Raw genomic sequence first — 20,951 nt, 5'->3', positions numbered from 1 at the left:
GTCACCTCCAGATATCCGCAGTGGCCCAGGGCTCGGTCCCAGACACGCCTCTCCTCTCCTGTGGCGTCAGAAACCACCTACATGTCTGTGAGGCCCGCAGTGTCCGTTCTGGCCCTCACTCCCCTCTGAGCTCCAGATTCCACCTCCACATGGAGTCCTAAACTGCTGGGACTTCACAGGCCCCCTGCTGTGGCTGCTGTACCCCCACTGCTCACACAGTGGCTGGCATGCGGGAGGTGCTCAATAAACATTTGTTGAGTTTCCTGATCCCCTACTGACACCTTTGAGGCCATGAATCCAGCTCTCTAAGCCCCAGTACTCACTCCCCAGCAGTCCTCTGTGCTTCTGGCCACCACTTGGAGCCCTTTCTCCTAGACTTTTGAAGTCCTCCTATGCAGTCACAGCCCCCGGCCCCACCTCACCCTTCTCCTGGGCCTGACCTGGGCCTGACCTGGCCCCATCCCCTGGATTGCTCCTGATGGCTCAGCTCAGCCATTCGCCCTCCACCAAGCTGCGTCTGTCAGGCCCCTTCCCTTCCCGAGCGCTCACTCACACCCTGACGGCCTCCCTTCCTGCCTTTGCAGAGAACCTGCCTTGCAAACAAGGTTTCCTCGACCTCGGCACTGTTGACTTTTTGGGCCAGATAATCCTTTGTTGTGGGGCTGTCCTGTGCATTGTGGGATGTTCAGCAGCATCCCTGGTCTCTATCTACCAGATGCCATGTGCATCGCCTCCCCAAGTTGTGATGACCGAAAATGTCTCCAGACATTGCCAAATGTCCCTTGGGAGGCAAAGCGGCCCTATTTGAGAACCACTGTGCTAGGTCATTCTACCTGCTATTTCTAGCCCTTGCTGTGGCTGTAGATCGGTTTTGGCTAAAACCTCAGAGCTAGGCTGACAATGCCAGGCACTGCGCACATCTTGTATTATCAAAATCACCCGACCCCCTCCGAGAGGAGGGCCACAGACATTGGGCAAAACTGGCAAAAGAAGGGCTGGGTATGGAAGGGGAAGAAAGACAAGGCCTGGCACAAACACTGCGGTGGGTGGGAAAGAGAGGAGACTGGAGATGAAGACGTGGCAGGACAGGAGGGTGTGGGTGGCCCAGGACGCTGGTATGGGTGGCAGAGAGAGTGGTCGAGATCTTCCAGGATCCCCGGATGGGCAGATCTAGAGCCCACGGCTCCTAGTGCCTCGTGTGGGGAGCTGGACCCTGTAAACTCCACCACCCCTGCAAACAGCCAACACGCCCCGGGCACCTGGCTGGGCAGCGTTGTTCATGATCCTGATGAGTCTTTCGGCCAGTAGGTGGTTGTAGGTGGTCTTCTCGGCCGCACTGGGCACTGGGAGCTGGATTCGCTCTAGTTTTTCGGGATCCATGCCTGGAACGGAGAAAGGGGCAAGCTGGAAGTCAGGGCGGCCACCTTATCGAGAGCCGTCCTCATCCCGAAAGGCTCGACAGGACAGGGCTTCCCGGCTCTCAGCCAGCCTCGGTCCATCCTCGTGGTTCTGCCGTGGCTGGGTGTGTCTGTACTAGAACCTAACCTCCACCTCAGGGTTTTCTGTAAATGACATTTAGGTAAATATATTAAAATAGAAATTTTCTATCACTATTTGTAAGTGGCAGATCGGCATTGCTGTAATATTGAGAGTAACTGTAATTTAAAAAAAAAGAAAAAAGAAAAAAGAAAACCAAACGATGTTTTTACATTTTAGCCAGACTGTTGACGGGCTGCTTACTGGGCCTGAGGCCTGCTCTGTCTGTGCTAAAAAAGGGAGCTTGGCAGGTGACTTAAAAGCTGCTGAAGCCACCCTAGTCCCAAACGGTGACACGCTCCTGGACAAAAGCAGAGATAACAGAACGGGAATGGAAAAAGGATTAACTTTCGCACAGTGAGCTTCCCTCCCATTTCACACCAGGTCTGGGTGCCATCGGAAGCCACCCCCGTATGAGACATATGCCACAACGGCAGGGGTCACAGACCTAGAGAAAGAGAGATCAGACCGGAAGAAAACGACAGTCATACCCAACAATCTCACCTCAAGGTCTTAACACCAAACTCACAGGGCTGGGCCCACCACTCAACACGTACATGGGCGGCAGCGGGCACCACGCTGGGGCGGGGTTACCACAGAAAGGTGCAAATACCATGAACCCCATAGAGTGGCTCTGTGTCTAAGAGGCAAACGAATCATTTATTCTCCAGTGAAAACTCACAGCTTTGAAAAGACAAAAGACAAGACAGGACCGGGGGAGGGGGGTGGGGTGGAGAAGAGGGAATGTGCAAAGTCTCACCGTGAACTATCGTTTTTCCTAAAGCGAAACCTGCAAGCTGAGCTTTGCAGGTCTTTCCCTGACAGGAAGTCCTGTCAGGGCTACCTCGACAGGCCAGGTGTGGGACGAGAGGTATTCCAAATCCTTATTCTCTCATCTGACATGGCTCTGGCAAAACACGCTTGCAGAAATAAACATTTCTCTTGATCCGAGCGCAGAGAGCTGAACAGATTGTTTGTGCTCGAAGCACGTCTTTTCCTGTTATTCTACAAAAGGGGGGAAGGTGGCACTTCTGGGAACTCTTGAAATACGGCCCCTTGAGTACTAGATGACGCTTCATTTAGAACCTTGACAAAACAGTGGAGGATAGCATTGAAGAGCTGATTGTCTGGATTCTAAGTAACTCCCCCCCCACACACATTGACGTCAGAAACCATAACAATATATCTTGTTTTATTGAATTCCTTCCAGCTCCAAACCAGAGGCTAAGTCACGCCAAGGAGATGACACGGGTGAGGGACGGCCTGAGGGTCTGAGTTGGGTAGTTCTCTCTCACGTATCACCACAGTGGCTTCGGTCAAAAAAATGTGATTGCAACGAAAAATGTAATTTGTGGATTCTATCTCTCATCTTGATGCAAAATGTCTACCTCTGAAGCATTCTGGTTTATTAAATGGCAAGAACGTCAACTGAAGCTTTTTGGCGTTTGTTTTTTTCCGGAGATATCAACACCGTCCTAACATCTCTCTTTATCATTTCTGTCAGTCAGTGGTTCTGGGGGAAAAATGGCTCCTCAGCCTGCCCAGCATATCACCCAACTTTATGACCTGATCATCTATCATTCCACTTCAAAGAGAACGGTCGGCAGAGGGAGCCCAGATGCTGACATCCTTGGGAGTGTGGTGGCCGCCAGCAGAACCAGAGACGCAGACTCAGACCAGTGCTGGGGTTTCTATGGTGAGCTCCATTTTCTTTCCTTCCTGTTATTGCCCCCGCTCTCTTAGAACTTGTCAAAAAGGATGAAATCTGGGGCAAAATCTCTCGACAGGAAAACAAACACTCAAGGTTATCCTGACCTTCCTCAAGGTCCGCTCTCTGTGAAGAGGGGCAGGGGACCCTGGGGGACTGAAACACTTCCAGAACGTCACAAGGACAGATTCCAGTACAGCCTCTTCCGTTTGGGGAATTTAAGGCCTAGAAATGTTAACTCCCACCCCCAAGGTCACAGAGCACATTAGAGTCACATCTGGAACTGGGATGATTGCAAAGGTGGAGACGGTCCAGTTGGGGGGTGGTACTGCCTGCACCCCCTCATAGTGAGCTGACTATGGCGAGCAGTGCACAGGGGGCCTGCTTCTGTGCTGGTAGCAGCCACCACCTCCAAGGCTTCATGGTGCCCTGGGGCTCACACTCTGCCAGGGACTTTCCACACTGCGGTAGGATGGAAGCGGCAAGGGCTGGGTGTAGGGTGCGGAAGCAGTTGTGTCTTGCTACTTAACCTCTTCGACCCTCGGTCTTCTTACCTGTGCAATGGGGATAATTACAGTAACTGTCTGTCTCAGGTGTGCTGTCAGGATTCAGGAGAAGCACGCAGTCACGGTTCAACGACTGTAGCCTGCTGTTAGCAAGCACTGGTGGCGATTTTTACTTAGAGCGTGGCTTAATGCATTTCTGTATCATTTGTGTTGTAAGAGAAAAGAAAGAAAGAACACAAGGACCAAAAAGGAAACCATACAAAAGCTAAAATCAAGCTATTTGAGAAGGCCCAACGAAGGCATGCTGGCCGTTAGGGGGCCGGCTCAGGGGACAAGCTGCTCAGGTTGGATTCTGAGGGACGCGTGGGATTCTGCCCTAAGCTGCACAGGGGGCCAGGACTTGCCAGGCCAAGGTGCTACAGCAAAGAGTGTGGCAGAGCTTGGGGAAGGTGGGGCGAGGGGCTTTGGGAGGAAATGATGAGGCAGATGCTCACAGAGAGGGGAGGGACAGGCAAAGCTTGGAAGCCAGGATCCCTGGAGGGCAGCTAGGGGAGGTGACGTGACCTGGTTGTGCTCTGGCTTACTCTGAAGTGGTTCTCCCGGCCATCTGGGGTGATCTCCACGCTCTGGCCCTTTCTCCAAACATACTTGATATTGTAATGTGTTCTACGTGAGGTGGATTTTACCATCGGCCATGGAGACAGAGAGCAGGGCGGATTCCACACAACATACTGCAAAACTTCTTAGAAAAAAAAAAAACCCCTCTGAACGCCGCATTCTGTCCCCAAAGTTCCTCCTGGGCCAGGTGCCTTGTTTCTTCCCCCATCACTCTCTTTCTCCACCATGGCCTCTGAAACCCTTCTATTACTTTGAACTGTCCTGGCCTGGCCCCTGGCTGTCAGGGCCTGTGCAGTAATTCAGAAGCTCCAGACTTTCTTCTGGGTCCAAACAAAACAGCAGCTGACAGTTGTGAATGAATAACATCAACGTCACACTATGACAAGGATATGCCTGTGAGAGGGCATATCCATAACGTGTGTATGCGCCTCTGTGCGTGCGTGCGTGCGCACACGCACACACAAACACACAACTAGTGTTTGGTCACTGATAGGCAGGCTCTGTTACAAACCTGATCGAGTTTCTTTGCTAGCCATTTCCCCCTGATTGAAATAAACTGTGGATAATGTATTGTCCTATTTACTTCAACCCTTGAGTGCCAAGCAACAGACAAATTCCAAAGAAACCCAGATGCGCTTCATATGGCCCGCGAAGATGCACCAGCAGGCTTCCAGCAGACCGCATGCTTCCTTGCTCCCTTCCTGCCAGGGTGAGATCCTGCCCGAATGAGTCAGAACTGGTCTCCCCTTTCCATTGCTTCCGCCCGGCATCTTCAGGGGTGGGGGCGGGGTGGGGGTGGAATGCTCCCAACTAACTAACTCGAAATCCCGAGTAGAAAGGAAGACTGGCTCTGCGATGTCAATGACTAGTTACTAAGCCTCCCCCCTAAGACCTGATTTCTGGATTCTTTCTCATTAGTGGTCGCCCCCAGTCAGGTAAGGGGTAGAAAAGGCCCAGACTGAAGTTATGTAAAAAGAAGTAGACAGTCGAACCCGGACAAAGAGACCACAATGATGCTAGGTAAACAATGGTCAAAATAATATTTTTTTCTTTTGACCATGCAAGGTTTCCTTGGCTGTAGTCACGCGAGCATTGCCAACTTTGGAAAACTATAGACCAACTATTTCAAAACCTAAGCAGATGTTGGGCCGATCTCCAACGTACTTCTCGTTCTGACGATGTGTCAGTTGAGATCCAAAATGATGTTTTGCCAGCTCTCTCCATGGCGAAAGCTTCCCTTTATCCTATTACCTTTCGACCTTTCCCATACCTCTCTCATCCATGTTCCAGTAACTTCTCAGAAAAAAAAACAAAAACAAGCCAAAGATGCCTCTTGGGTAAACAATGATAAATGGAGGGGCAGGAGTGGACAGTGGGTGGAGTGGGGGAAACTTTAAGAATATAAAAGCTGCAACACTCGCCATCCCCCGCACCCCCGGGCCAGAGCTCTGCGGACCTGACAAAGGAGAGAAGGCTGCATTTTCTATTACAGATATAACCAGAATTCATTGTGGCCCAACTGAATCATGACAAGCGCCTTCCTCCAACCAGTCAGCCCTCTCCACTGTGGGATCTTCATTTCGGTGCAGCATCTAATCTATTATGATTTACTGGAAGGCCTGAACTAACATTTGGTTTTTATTAACATTGCTTTTATGTTAAAATTGTCTTATAATGAAAAATCTATCAGAAAGAGACCATTTCATTAGGGGGCCTGCTTAGAGGGTACAGACTTGGAAAAGCGAGGCTGAAGGTTGGAAGAGCAGCTAACTGCTTGCTTCTTAACCAAAAAACCAGCCAACCCCCACCCCTGCCGCCATCACCAACAAATCCCCAGCAAACGTGGACCTGTGCCCACAGGCCAGGACTAGAGCGAAAACCAGGTGGCAGCTCCTCCACTGGGAAGTTTGCCCTGAGAGTCAGGGTGCCAAACTTAAACTCTCTGGCTCCCTCTCCAAACCTGCTCCACGCCCCATGCTCGCTGGCTCTAGAAATGGCGTCGCCAGCCACACAATGGCAGGAATCAGAGATCTGGGCATCAGTTAGACTTCTTTCTCCCTTGGTGCCCCAGCCATCTAAAGCAAGCAGAATTTCCCAAGCCTGTAAGCACTTTCCTACCGCAGGGCCTTTGCACACACTGGTTCCTTTGCCTGGAGAGCTCTCGCCCCAGAACTTTGCAGAGCTAACTCCTTGTCACTCTTTGGGCCCTGGCTCTGCTGTTCCTTCCTCATAGACGCCTTCTCTGACCACCCCGGCTAGTAACCCCGGCACTGCCACCACCGGCTCACTTTTTGTCACTCCTCAATCACAACTTGTCTTTCCGTTCACTTGAGTAAGACTCGTCAGACTCATTCCAATGCCCACAATGGCGCTTAGCATGTAGATATCTGGAGCTATCTCAGCAGATATCTTGAGAACGATGAGAACAGCTTTCGGTTTCACCTCAACACGGCCCATAGCTGCCCAAATCTCCATCTCACTGTCTTCTGGCTGAACTATTGTAAACCCACTCTGAGGGATGCAGAGAAGATCGGTTCCTGGCTGAACCATCCTTCAGCTCATAGGATGCAGTCCACTGCCACTGCCCACCTACTCCCTGAGGACTGGCTCCCGCCTGCCACCTCTCAGAGCACCTGCCCACCAGGGGCACGCTGCGTGCCCACCTGATGAATGAACGGTGAGCTTACAGACGCATCACAGGCTCTTATACTCCTTTTGCGCGGCCCTCTGCCAGTGATCCCCTCGATCTTCTGGCCCTCCGTCCCCCGCTCCCTGAACTCTCGGCCCAGTGCCCTTGAGAGGTCTTTCCTGATGCCTGCAGGCCGGGTCCACATCCTCTTGGGCGGGGGCCTTGGGCAGCCTGGAGTCTGCAGCCCCATGCTGAGCACATGGCCTGGCATGCAGTTGGTGCCCCACGTGCATTTGTCAAATAACTACATGAATAAATTCATCATGATCTACCTGACTACATGGTCTTGGAACCAGAGACGATTTCAGACAAAACAGACAGTCACTTTCAAAAGAAAGCAAACCCCCGTAAGATACGTAGATTACACAACACCTCTCTGCCTGAACAGCCTTCAGAGCTTCCCGCTCCACTAGAATACAAGCTAAGCTCCTCAATGCCACGACGTGTTCCCGCTTGCCTGTCACACTAACCTTCCCCTCACACCACTCTCAACTCGCTCCCTCCACAGCAGCCATTTGCCTCCAAGAAAATATTTGCTTACTTCACCACTGTATTCTCAGTACTAATCACAGTGCCTGGCATCTAATGAGGGCTTCGAAAATATCTCTTAGAAGGATGAATGAATAAATAAATGAATAGCATTAGTGGGAAATGGTAGGAGGAATTAAATGCCCTCAAATGTTCAGTTCCACCCTTTTAAGAAGAAATCCCTAGGAGAGAAAGGCAGGCTCCTCAGGGAGGACCTCAGGCAGGGCTGTCTCTCTGGGCCACAGCACCGAATAGAGGAGCACTGCCACGTGCGTGTGCAAACCATGACTTCTCCAGTCCCTAGCATGGGGCTCCAGGAAGGAAGCCCATGGGAAAAGCCAACCACCAGCAAGATAGAGAGCTCACCCATGTGCCCCTTTGCCCCCTGGAGTCTGGCATCTCCACCCCCAGATAGCATCTTCCCTGCTGAGGCCCTGGTACAGGCTGCCAGGCAAAGAGCAGCCTGGGGGAGCAGCCACAGGGCTGAGAGGCAATCAATCAGCCAGCTCTGGCTGAGTAAGGACCGGGTGCTCAGGGCTCCAGGGGGCCATCAGGAGAGACGTGGTCTCTCTCTCTCTACCTTCAGAGGCCTAGCAGTCCAGAACAGGAGAGGAAACATGCAGAGGAAAAAAGGTATAAAACATGTCATGGGAATTTGATGGAAATTAAAAACGTCTGCTCTTCAAAAGACATTTGTTAAGAAGATGAAAAGACAAGCCACACACTGGGAGGAAACTTTTGCAAAACTCATCTTATAAAGAACTTGTACCCCGAACACATTTAAAAACCTCTTAAAACTAAACAATAATAAATGACATTAAAAAATAGGCAAAGGATATGAAAAGACACTTCACCAAGAAGATATGCAGATGGCGAATGAAGCACTCGAAAAGATATTCCACATCATTAGTCATTAAGGAAATGCAAATTAAAATCACAACACACCATTACATAGGTATTAGGACAGGCAAAATGTAAAAGGGGGCCATAGCAGACACTGGCAAGGAGGTGAAGACACTGGAACTCTCATACACTAGTGGTGGGATATAAATTACACTGTCATTTTGGAACATGGTTTGGAAGTTTCTTGAGAATAAAGAAACATACGCTTGTCATATGATTCAGCCATCCCATTCCTTATATTTACCCAAGAGAAAGGGAACTGTATGTCCATAAAAGACTCGTACATAAATGTGCAGAGCAGCTTTATTTGCAATGGTCGAAAACTGGGAACGACCCAATGTCCATTAACAGATAAATGGATAAACAAGTTGTGGTACATTCGCACAGAGGAATACTATTCGACGAGAAGAAATGAACCAATGCACACAATAACATGGATGAACTTCAAAAAAAATTAGTAGATTGAAAAAGGCCATACAAAAAAAAGAGTACATATTGGATGATTTTATTTACATAAAAATCTAGAAAATGCAAACTAATCTAGAATGACAGGGAGCAGTTCAGTGTTGTTTGAAGAGAGGTAGGGAGGGGTGACAAAGGGCAGGAGAAAACATGTGGGGTAATGCAGTGGTCCCCAACCTTTTTGGCACCAGGGACCGGTGCTCCCATGAGCATCTATCTAATGCCTGATGATCTGAGGCGGAGCTGAGGCGGTGATGCTGGCACTAGGGAGCAGCTGCAAATACAGATGAAGCTTCACTGGCTCACCCGCTGCTCACCTCCTGCTGTGTGGCCCGGGTCCTAACATACTGGGGACCCCCGGGATAATGGATATACACCGCCTTGACTGTGCTGATTGTATCATGGGTATACACATATGCCAAAACTCATTAAATTGCACACTTTAAATATGTGCAGTTTATTATAAATCAATTACATCTCAATAAAACTTAAAAAAAAAAATATGCTACAGCTTCCAGCCAAGATGGATTGGATTTACTCTCCTGATTCAAGCAATTAAAAAAATAGGCAAAATACATAAAACAATGGTTATAAGACACTGGACAGTACAAAAGAGTAACCCTCAAGAGAGAGGAAGCAAAGGCAGCGCGCCCAGCGCACCAGCTCACTGTCTGGAAAGAGTTTCCAGGCCTCAGCACAGAGACAGAAAACCCAAACAAAGCCTCAGTCTTTCTGAGATGGAAAGGCAGAGTCTGGAGTTGAGGGAGGCCAAGGGGCTAGAACTGAAAGGAGAGAGTACTAGAGAGGAGCGAGCCACTCAGAGTGAGCTGCAGAGATGTGCACAGGATTCTTTGTGAGGCTTCAGCTAAGCTCTGCTCCGCGCATGCATGTGAGGAAAGGGAAAAACCTACTGGAACGAAGCAGGCAAACAATCCCGCTGGCCGGCGCAGAAAAACCACCTAACCATGGCTCATCAAGTAAAGTCTTCCGAAGGGGACTATGCCAGGAGTGGGCCGGGCGAGCCTAAGACTAACGGCTGCTCTGGACTCTCGCCAACAAAGCTTAAAAGCAAACCCCGAAATGGAGCAAACCTATTCCAAGTAACTTAACCACGTCCCAGGACGAAGCTCAAAAATATCAAAAGGAAGAAAGGATTCAGCATCAAGCAATGTAAAATTCAACCAATTTTGTCAAAACTCAACTAATTTTGCCAAAACTGTCAACCAATCACAAATTACCAGGCATGAAAAGAAACAAACAAACCAACCAGGAAAATAGGACCCAAACCAGGAGAAAAATCAATACTAGAACATAGCTAGAAATTACATAGTTGGCAGAACAGATAAGAAGAAATCAGAAGAGAAATTGCAAAATATTTTAAAGTGAATAAAAATAAACCACATATATCAAAATGCATTGCATGGTGTGAAAGCTGTGCTTAGAGGTAAATTTAGAACATTAAACTCTTATTATTTTATAAAAGGAAAATTTAAAAATCAATGACTGGTAAAGGAAGGGAATGACCGAAAAGGAATAGCATGAGGGAACTTTCTGGCCGATGGAACTGTAGCGTATCCTAATTATGATGGTGCTCACACAAATCCATACGAGCACTAAAATTCATAGAATCATGCACAAAAAGAGTTAATTTTACTGTATGCTAATTTTAAAAGTAATATAAATTGATTAGATTTAAAAATCAATGATCTAAACTTCCATCTTAAGAAACTACAGAAAGAAGAGTAAATTAAATCTGAAGTAAGCAGCTGAAGGTAAGAAATAAAGATAAGAACAAAAATTAATGCAATATAAAACAGAAGAACAATATAGAAAAATCAATGAAACCAAAAGAAAGTTCTTTAAGAGTACCAATAAAATTAATATAAAATTGATAAATTTCTAGCCTAACTGATCAGGAAAAAAAATGAAGACCTAAATTATCAATACCATGAATTAGAAAGAGACATCACTACAGATCCTAATGACATTAAAAGGATAATAAAGAAACATAATGAACAAGTATATGCCAATAAATTTGACAGTTTAGAAGAAATGACAAATTCCTTGAAAGACATAAGCTACCAAAGCTCTCTTCAAGAAGAAATAGATAAGCTTCAATAGATAGCCCTGTATCTACTGAAGAAATTGAGTAGATAAAAACCTTCACTCAAAGAAAACTCCTGATGGCTTCACTGGTGAATTCTACCGAACAGTTAAAAAAAAAAATAAAACCAGTTCTACAAAAACTCTTCCAGAAAATTCAGGAGGAGAGAATACTTCTCAATTTATTCCATAAGGTGAGCATAACTCTGAGAGTGAACAAGAGAATTACAAGAAGACCACAGACTATTATCACTCATGAACACAGATGCAAAAACCCTTAACCAAACTTCAGCAAATCAGATCCAGCAATGTATAAAATGTGCCTGTCACGTTAGATGGTAATAACCTAGAGTGAGTATCACCTGAAGGGATCAGAGAAAACTTCCTAGAGAAGGCGACTCTGAGAAGAGCCTCGATAAGCAAGCGGAATTTCAGCTGGTGGTGGCGATGGTGCAGAGAAATGGTAGGGAAAACCACAAACGAATACAAGAAGGTGGTTGACTAGCCAGGCACAGGCAGGCGTGCGGGCACTGGCTGGGGTGGTGGCCAGGCTTCCAAAGAGCCCCTTTCACTGAGAATAGTCCCAGCTACGCACTCGGCCCATGGCGCCAAGTCTGCGCTATGCAACCCTGACCCCCCACCAAGCCTGACTGTTCCCACAGTGAGACATGCCATCAAGCGGCAGTGGTCACATCTCTTGCCCAAGAATTTGAAACCTGGATGGGGACAGACTCCCAGCCTGGGATTTGCTGGGGCCAAATCACGATCCACCTTGAGGGAAGTCCTCAGAACTGGTCGGTTCCTGTCCATCCGTCAGCTTTTCAGTAACTTCTGGGACCCTGTAAGCCACCCCTCAGGGGCCTTCCCTATAGACTTTCCCTTTCAGTTAGGTTAATGTGAGGTGGTTTCTGTTGCTTGCAACCCAAAGAACATCTAAGAGTTCGATGAGTACCATGACAGCAAGTTTCTCTCTACAGAAGAGTTCGATCACTACATAAAAAGGTTAATCCCTGGGCCAGAGCCAAGGCTCTGTGAAGGGAAGTCTGGGGAATCAGATCAAATTGGAATAATGAATACAGTCTAGATACTCAAAATGACAGGTACGGGAGGGCGAAGTTTAAGGGCAAGAAGGCGCTAGAGGTTTCTGAACCAGGGAAGGACATGGTCAACGCAGTCTTACACAGGACTACCTCGCAGTGCCATGGAGGATGGATTACAACATGTGTCTGAGCCTTCGGGGAGGCTGTGAAATTGGCCACTGGAATGATGTGTCCATATTTCTCTTGCTCTTATGCCTTTGGTTGTCGCCTCGAGCACTCAGCTTAGAGCCAGGCACTGAGTCACACTCAGATAAATTCTGCTGATCAGAGGCTGAAGAGGGAGCAGTGACATTTGATGACTACATGCTGGGATCCAGGGAGGGAAGGAGCTAAAGGTCAAGGCAGTTTCAACCTTGGCTGGCAATTTCGACTGAACCAGAAATGGCAGGAAGTATGATGAGGTCAGGGTACGTTTACGAGGATGAGTGTGGTATAAACAGACTGTTTCAGGTGTTGCTGAAATACTGAAATAGAGTGTCCAACATGCAACCAGCAGGAGTTCCAGACTACAGAGCTGGAATGAGCAGGGGAGAAAAGGTGGGAGCCGGGGGAGTGGCAAGCGATCCACTGGTGAGAGTTGGTCAGTCTCAAGGAGGTCCCAGACACCAAGATGGGAGCTGGAGGGGACGCAGGAAGCCATGAGGAGACTGTGGAGGGAGAAGAGCCATCATGGTGAGTCCTGTCGTAGTAGGAAAAGCCTGGAAATAGTATCAGTGCCACCTAGGAAGGGAATGGCAGAGTAAATGATGGCACGATTAAAAAGAAGACACACGATTAAAAAGAAGGCAGTTCTACAGGGATGCGAAATGACGTGCTGATACATGACGATGTGAGAAGAACAAGGTATAGAACAGACAATAAATAAGGAATACTTCTTTTTATGTTTTTTTTTCAGGGGTGGCAGTTGTGGAGATAAAATCGCATATACTCGTACTCGGGCTATCTTTAAAAAGATACAAAAGAAACTGGTTACACGAACCGCTTCGAAGAAGAGTCAGAAGACAAAGATGGAGGGGAAACTTTCCTCACTATATATTCTTTTGCCGCTAGTCATCTTATTTATCGTGATTAATGAGTTAAGAATGAATAAATGCTGCCTTATGTTGAGTGCTTTTTACATGTTTCTAGACATAGGCTATCTTGGTAAAACACACCTCCACCTATTTCACAAAAAAGTTATGAAAAACCAACTAAAACATCCCTTGATGTAAAGTCCCATCTATGCCAAACCCAGCTCACAGGAATACTCTTGATTTCTTCTTTGAAGAGGCTCTGACATGAGGATTTCAGAACCTGCTCATGTCAAGCCAGGTGGGGCACACACCAGGCTGCTCCCAGGGAGGAAGTGAATGAATGAATCCTACTGACATCTGTCGGCTCTGTGGGAGTCTGACCCTGACCACGCAGCCTCAGCAGGGGAAGCCGGGGAACCACACCTTTCTTCGGAAAGGAAACTTGTGCTTCCACACAATCCGACCAGAGTCTATTTTAGCTCTGAACACAGAATGAGAACATCCACTATTATAAATAGCAAAACCAAGATTACAATTTGACTGATTTTGGTTCCGATGTTAGGAAAGAGGTCAGATGCTAAGGTAGGTGTAAAGCAAGGGGTCGAAAGAAAACCGCAGTGTGAATACAGTCAGACTGGGTCAGTCGCACTTGAACCTTTTTTTCCCCCGTACTGCCTGAGTAACCAATTCCTGTGGCTTTAGTCTGTAGAAAAGCACCTGAGAAATTCTAACAAAGCTGAAGAGAAGTTCTGAGGGAGTCTGCCAACCAGAAAGAAAATTCCTCAAGGAAAGCAGTTTTCCTTCTTCCCTCCAGACAGCAGAGGGCAGCGATGCCAGGAAGGCAGGTGAGGTGAGCGGGCTTACCTTTGTTATGAGACATGGCGTACAGGAGACAGAGCACAAAGAGCGCGTGGTAATCATCGTCCGGGCTGTCCAGGGCATGGTACACCATGTCCAGGAAGGGTCTGGAAAAAAGGAGGGACACTCATGAGCTTTGTGGTGCACATGGGTGAACAGCTGTCCTCTCCTACCTACACAGAGCTACCTGCCTTTCCTCTTACAGGTCTGCCACCAGCATGTGCAAGGCCACCACGCGCCCCATCCAGCACCAGGCGCTGATGACAAGACAAATGAGCGACAGCTCAGCCCGTGGGAAGCTACTATCTCGAGGAGAAACTGGCTGAGGAACAGACCACTTAATCATTCTGCAATCATTCACCAGCGGTCCCAGACATCAGGGATAAATGATACCGAGTTCCTGCTCTTGTGGCACTCCCGTGCCAGTGGGCAGAGACAGAGAACAGACAGACTGTATCGTCACTTCAAAGAGTGACAAGAGAATGAGGAAAACGGGGTAACGTGGCAGACTAACGACACCAGACAAGGCACCAAGTCGGAACAATTTCAGAACGTGGGCTCTGGAACCGGACTGCCGGGGTCCAAATTCTGATCCTGCTCCTTCTTAGCTGCAAACCTTTGGGTTAGTTGTCTAAAACCTCTCCTTATAGACGGGGATTAAACCCTACAAAGTTATTATGAGGATCCGAGTACAAGGAAAATTGAATGGCATTTAACATAGGGCCAGGTACGCAGTGGAAAGTGCTAGGACACAGGATCTGCCATTTGATTTCTAGTTTGACTATTTCAAGGACATTTCTCCATGATCTCATTTTGGTAGGTCCTGGCCCAGCAATTTCTTGGACCGACTTTCCCTGACTGGTGAGAATCAATGAGGTCTCTCACCACGGATGCTTTGTGGGTAAGATCTACAGAGTGGCTGCAGATATCACAAACCGCACACCCCAAATGCCGCCTTTCCAGGTGAAAGGCGGAAAACTCTCCAGCACAAGGATAGTAGAATATGCACAGATCTGGCACGGAGGCAGGAGGCTCTGATCCAGTGACCACCTGTGGCTGCCCCCTCTGGATGCCAGGTCGAAGCTGAGAGAGCACAGTGCCTCGATGGGTGACCAAGGGCACACTTGACCCCTGGAAGGATACACAGCCACTGTCAACATCAGCTGTCTGGGGGGAGTGACACAGTGAGGCAGAGAAGCAGGGAGACTGGTCACTGCATAACCTTTTATACTCTCGAATTTCGAACTCCATAGATGTACCATTGATTCAGAATATTACACTGAAAAATGTAAAAGAGAAAGTAGTGAAAATGTACTTCTCATACATTTCAAATAAACATGGGATACACAGAAATTACAGGAGGAACCTTAAAGGGGACATTTATATTTGGGCCCCAGACCAAGCATCCCTAGACCTTTCAGACTCGTGAATAGTTTTGCCACGTGTACATCTGGGTTCTTATGAGCCCACAGCGATAACACTTTCAAATTAAGAGTGCAGTAAAGGAGAAAATGTTTTCTTGTAAACCAGCTGCTTAGAGTTTGGATTGTATTTTCATTTGGGAATAATACAAAAAACCAAACGCCCAGTAGCAGAAGGCGGCCTGGGTAGATGTACCATCTGTTATGAAATGAAGTATTATGAAGCCATTAGCATTTTGTTTACTAAGAGTCCAATAAAGTGAAAAAGATGCTTGGTGTTTGCTATTAGACAGAAAAAAAAAAGAAAAATGAGATATGGTATGGTATAAGTTATTGGGGAGAAAGAGGAGAGAATTCCCACTAAATTGGCATTGAAAGATGACTAACAGGAAATAACCAAAATGTCAGTAACAGCTGCCTTTAAATGCTGGCATCATGGAAACCTTTTTTCCCCTTCTTTATACTTTTCAAGATTTTTTTTTTTTTTATATTTTCTGAATGTGTGTTAATTCTATAATTTTTTAAAGCCTTTCTTTTTTTTTTTTTTTTTTTTAAAAAGAGCATATATTTTGAATGGTTTTTAGTTTCTTGGCCCATATTTAAACCTGAATGCAGATATAGTCCATAATGTAGGAACAGTTACGTTCTGTACTAGGCTGTTTCTTCAGACAAGTGGCCCAATGTCAAGATTCAATTCATGTCAAGGAGAACAAACTGTCCCCTCCCTCACCCTCAGTGCCTTCCTCCCTGCTCAGTGCCGGGAACTGGGAGGACAGAGTCCTTGGCGGTGTTTCTGACAACCGACAACTCAATACCTTTGCAAAGGAGAAGGCAACTCTCCACCTGGGCCGGTCTCTCCTTGGCATTCGGTCTCATAGCAGAGAAGGACTCTGGCCCCAAAGTTCCCAGGGCCTTAAGCCTGAATGTGGCCCAACTCAAGGCACCAGGAACAGCTTCCATTATAAACCACGTGGCAGAAGATGCCATTTAAAGCTACTGAAAGTTAAGGAACAATCTCAAATCAACTCTAAGAAAAACCTCTCTCCACTAAAATTCAAGAAAAAAAGGAAGTCTCAACCCCCACATACAAACATAACATTTTGGTATATGCACTTTGTTTTTTCCTCCACAATATATGGGTATTTTTCATCCTTTAGCAAAGATATAGTGTTACTATATTATGTAAAAAATGTGCTGTTTCTATTTATTAGATTCTAAGAAACTGAACACATCATGACAGTATTCACTTAAAAGCAGCAGCTAATATTCTATTAAGCAGAGGCCCCTTCATTCGCTTAAGCATCCCCCACTTCTAATCATTTGTGGTTTTTCCAATTATTCATATTCTAAGTAATGCTGCGTCCAGCACCTGAAAGTTGTTTTCCCCTCCCTTTCTGTGTTTAGAATGATTTCTTTAATTTTCAGAGCTTTAGGAGTCATTTTTGCTGCCAGGCAAAATCAAAAAGGTCTTTGTAAGCTACAACAACCAACAGCCCATACCACACTCCACACTTGTGTTTTATTTAACCAAAACTAAAAATGGCTCCCTTGTGCATTTGATAAAAATTAATCTTGTCAGACAACTGAAACATTTGCCAAGCAGAGAGATAAACAAGATGTGGAGGAAAAAATTAGTGTGTTTCAACTCTTCACTTCAAGTTGGATGAATAAATCCAGCTTGGATGGGGGTGTGAGTTCGGCCACCCCACCCCGCGAGTTCAGGAAGTGAATGCCTTGTAGGCTGACAGAGAAATCATGCTGTTACCCATTTATTAACATTAGAGTAGGATTAAGAGGTTATGACAGGGGTCTGTGCAGTGGGGCCACTTGACGGGAAAATAATACCAAAATAAAGAAGCCCTCCTAGCTGCTCACTGCACACTTGGGGAGCAGCTCCTACCCCAGTCGATTCTGAAAGGGGTGGTGCTACAGCGAGGTTCCAAGAAACAGGGCATCTCAAAGGTTTAAGAGGATGTCGCTTTGGCAGGCCATCACTGAAATGAATAATCAGGCACAAAGTCAGAGGTGGACAGCAGCATTAAATCATACCGGCTGAGTCATGAGGGCAGGCTGTGTGGACGGTGGTGTGTGTGGCAGCGAATGAATGAGACAGGGAGATCCAAACGCTGCTCCCAAGGGCACCCTTCCTGGGAGCCATAGAGCATTGCCAGGAGTGGCCAAGACCCTTCAGGACAGGACCCAGCACCAACAGTGCTTGGGGGTGGTGACGCCATGTCTCCATCATTCTCTTTCCAAGGGGTGAGCACTGCAGTGTTGAGTGCCAGCTGTGTTTATGCCTCTCGAGAGGAGCTGGGCCTCTGGCAGCCAAGGGCTGGAGAAGAGGAAAGGGCAGGAAGCGAGACGGCTTGGCTGAGAGGCCGAAGAGGCCATTTGGGTGGTGGGAAGAGGCCCTGGACTATCCATACCCTCACGCGCGCACCCTCAGGAGCCCAGCTCCTGCTCCCAGAGACTGAGCAGTAGGTACCCCCGCCCCGCCGGGCTGGCTCGTGGGCAGCCCCGCCACAGCACAGGCGCAGTAGGGCTGGGCCTCTGGGTGGCTGGCTACCTGCTCCACTGCACACTCCCCAAGCCCGTGGCGGCGCTCTTCTCCTCATCCGTGGTGTTCTGCTCCTGCACGGAGGTGCTGGCCAACTCCGGGAGCTTGCTGCGCTCCATGATCACCATCTCTATCTCTGGAAGCAAATGCAGAGACCAGGATGAGCCCGGACAGCGTCCCAGACCTCGGTTTACAGACATGCTCATGCTCACGTTCCGGATGAAGCCCCAGGGAACTACTGCTATCGCATCAGCAAAGGTTCAAGAGCGGCGACAGGAGCACCAGCAACGCGCTGCGGGAGAAATAAGACACTGGCCAGAGCCTCTCTGTCCTTGCATCCCGGCGTCGCCAGGAAACAAGGCCCTGATTTTGACAAGAAAGCGCACAAATTGCAATAATTTCTTTTATTTCAAGTTTTTTTGTTTTTTTTTAAAGGTATTTACTTTACTTTATTGATACCACACTTCCTTCCTTCCCAAAGGAGCTGAGGCAGCATAGAAGAAATATGTGGTTAATATAACATAACCAAATTCGCTGAAAATATTCTGAAACTATTTACACTTTAGAAGAGGTTTTGACATGACCAAAACCATTTGTTTTCCCTTTCCATTTACAACTTCCGGAAGGCAGAGAGAGGTTAGGAGCCATGTTTTAGTTTTCCCAATTAAATAAGTGCTACTTGTAGCAACCAACTTCAGCATGGAGCACATTTTACTTTTCAGAAAAAGGTACGCACAACAAAGGAAAACATCTTGAATTAGAGGTGGATGGTTGTTGCGCTGTAAGGTGTTCCTGTTACAGACGCTGCCACACAGGTATAATAAATAGACCTTCACAAAGATCCAAGTGATTTTCAGCGGAAATTAGCTCATGTCACCCTTCTGCTCAAAACTCCCCGCTGCCTTCCCATCACACTCAAGATGAAATCCAAATGCCTCCAGCGTCAAAGCCTTACACGGCCTGGCTCCTGTCCACCTCTGACCTCACCTCCTGGCCCCCTCCACCCGGCACCACTCCAGCCGTGCTGCGCTCTTCTCGTTCTCATGAGATTGGCCCAAGCTGGTTTCTGCCCCGGGATCTTTACATGGCTGTTTCCTCTGCCTGGGATGCTCTCTCCCCACGTCTTCCCAACCCAGGCGTGACTCAGTCCCACCATTCAAGGCTCAGCTCAACTGTCACCATCTCAGAGACATCTCGGACACCCTTTCCACCTGTTTCTCCTTTACCTCTTCAAATTATTATTAACTAAACTCCATACGTCATTCAGAGTTCCTCAATGCCCTTTTTCTGTTCCAGAAACCCATGCTAGGATACCAACTACATGTATTTGTCATGACTCTTTAGGCTTCTCTTGACTGTGACAGTTTCTCAGATTTTTCTTGCTTCTGATGACCTTACAGTCTGAGGAGCACTGGTCAGGTCTTTTGCAGAATGTCCCTCAATCTGGGTTTGTTTGACGTTTTTCTGGTAATTAGACAGGGGTCAAAGGTTTCCGGGAGAAGGACCACACAGAGGGGAAGTGGCCCTGTAATTAGACAGGGGTCAAAGGTTTCCGGGAGAAGGACCACAGAGGGGAAGTGGCCTTCTCATCATACCGCATCAAGGGTCCAGGGTACCAGCATGGCTCATGACTTCTGACGTTCACCTGCACCACTGGGCCCACTGAACGCTGCTCACGTTTCTCCACTGGAAGGTCCCTTCCCTCCTCCTTTCATCCCATACTCTTTGGGAGCAAGTCGTTAAGCGCAGCCTACACTTGAGGAGTGGGGAGTTCTAACTCCTTGAAGGGCTAAATTATTTGAAATTCCACATAGATTTGTCCCTTCCCCTCTTATCTTGATTTTACTTTATAGCATTTATAACTACCTGGATTTTCTATTTATTGGTTTGCTTGCTGCCTGCCTGCCTTCTTCTACTAGAATGTGTGCTTCAGAAGAGTGGCCGCCTTAGCTGCCATGTTGTCTTCCAGAACCCATGTCTAGTCCAGGGCCTGGCACTTGGCGAGTATTCAATAAGTATCTCTGGAATGGATGAATGGCTGACTGCTCTAACTCAGCGCAGGAGCTTCTGGCTGCAGGCACGGCGGGCAATGACGCATGGCCGCTGCGACAGGTCGTGGAGTGATCCATAGCCCCACCCAGCCTGCAACCCATTTGTGCACAGTGTTCTCACTGGGAGGCATTGCATCGCTAACACTCTTCTGGGACTCTGTTAGGGTGCTTGAGGCCACCCACTGGCATGGAGGAGTGCGCCCCCACATGTCCGCACAGAGCCAGACCTCGGGGGACAGTGGGGGGGCCGCCCCTCACCAACCACTTCCCTCCCACTGTAATCTGGAGTCAGATACCACAGATCAAAGTGTTACAGGGCCATCTCCCCCTCACAGAGGTGGGACTGACACATGCTTTTTAAGTGGTACATAGACGAACATTTTGTTTGCATAGTCTTATATTTATTTTAATAAACGTTAGAAGGAAATTCTAATTGCACACAAAAAACAACCTGTTCTTTTGTGGATATTACTGCTTAGGATGAGGCTAAACTTAAGAAATAAAAAACAAGAGGGTGAATCACGGAAAGCTATTGAGTGCACAGTAGCTGAAGTAGCGCATGAACACGGCAAAGGGCAGGAGGCGGGGCAGACCACCGTTTGGGAACCAACGATCTTTTCTGTCCTGGCATCTTCACCTCCACGAACCTCCTCCAGGTGCCTCTCAGCTACCCCGTCCTCACGGCAGGGCGCACACACCTCAGTGGGTGTGCAAGATGATCCCCTGGGCAGAACCTCTTTCATTTTTCATTATTCTCATCTTTTAAAGACTCTATTTTGTTTTATAATGTATATACCATTAGCACAGTAATGCCAAATGTATAATTCTTAATAAATAAATGTATGTATATATTTGAGAGATGCACGCTCATGTATTTATTTGTGTTTATTAATAAGGC

The 20,951-nt window shown here is 47.6% G+C and overlaps 1 protein-coding gene and 1 long non-coding RNA gene across 2 annotated transcripts in view; both read right to left on the bottom strand.

Moving 5' to 3' along the window:
- CLEC16A (C-type lectin domain containing 16A) overlaps positions 1–20,951 on the bottom strand; it is a 199,619-nt gene that overhangs the window by 118,276 nt on the left and 60,392 nt on the right. The window contains 3 exon segments of the mRNA XM_039885578.1: positions 1,178–1,382; positions 14,031–14,131; positions 18,012–18,138. Of these exon segments, the coding sequence (XP_039741512.1) occupies positions 1,178–1,382; positions 14,031–14,131; positions 18,012–18,138 (433 nt within the window).
- On the bottom strand, positions 2,712–6,899 carry LOC120620388 (uncharacterized). The gene is made up of 2 exons (XR_005657838.1): positions 4,315–6,899; positions 2,712–3,798 (listed from the first exon to the last, which is right to left on the bottom strand). It is a non-coding gene; the product is annotated as an uncharacterized LOC120620388 (long non-coding RNA).

This window comes from Pteropus medius, unplaced genomic scaffold (assembly GCF_902729225.1).
Source record: "Pteropus medius unplaced genomic scaffold, Ma_sr-lr_union100, whole genome shotgun sequence".
Classification (NCBI taxonomy): Eukaryota; Metazoa; Chordata; class Mammalia; order Chiroptera; family Pteropodidae; genus Pteropus; species Pteropus medius.
The sequence above is the reverse complement of the archived record's forward strand: the minus strand, read 5'-3'. Positions and strand labels throughout refer to the sequence as shown.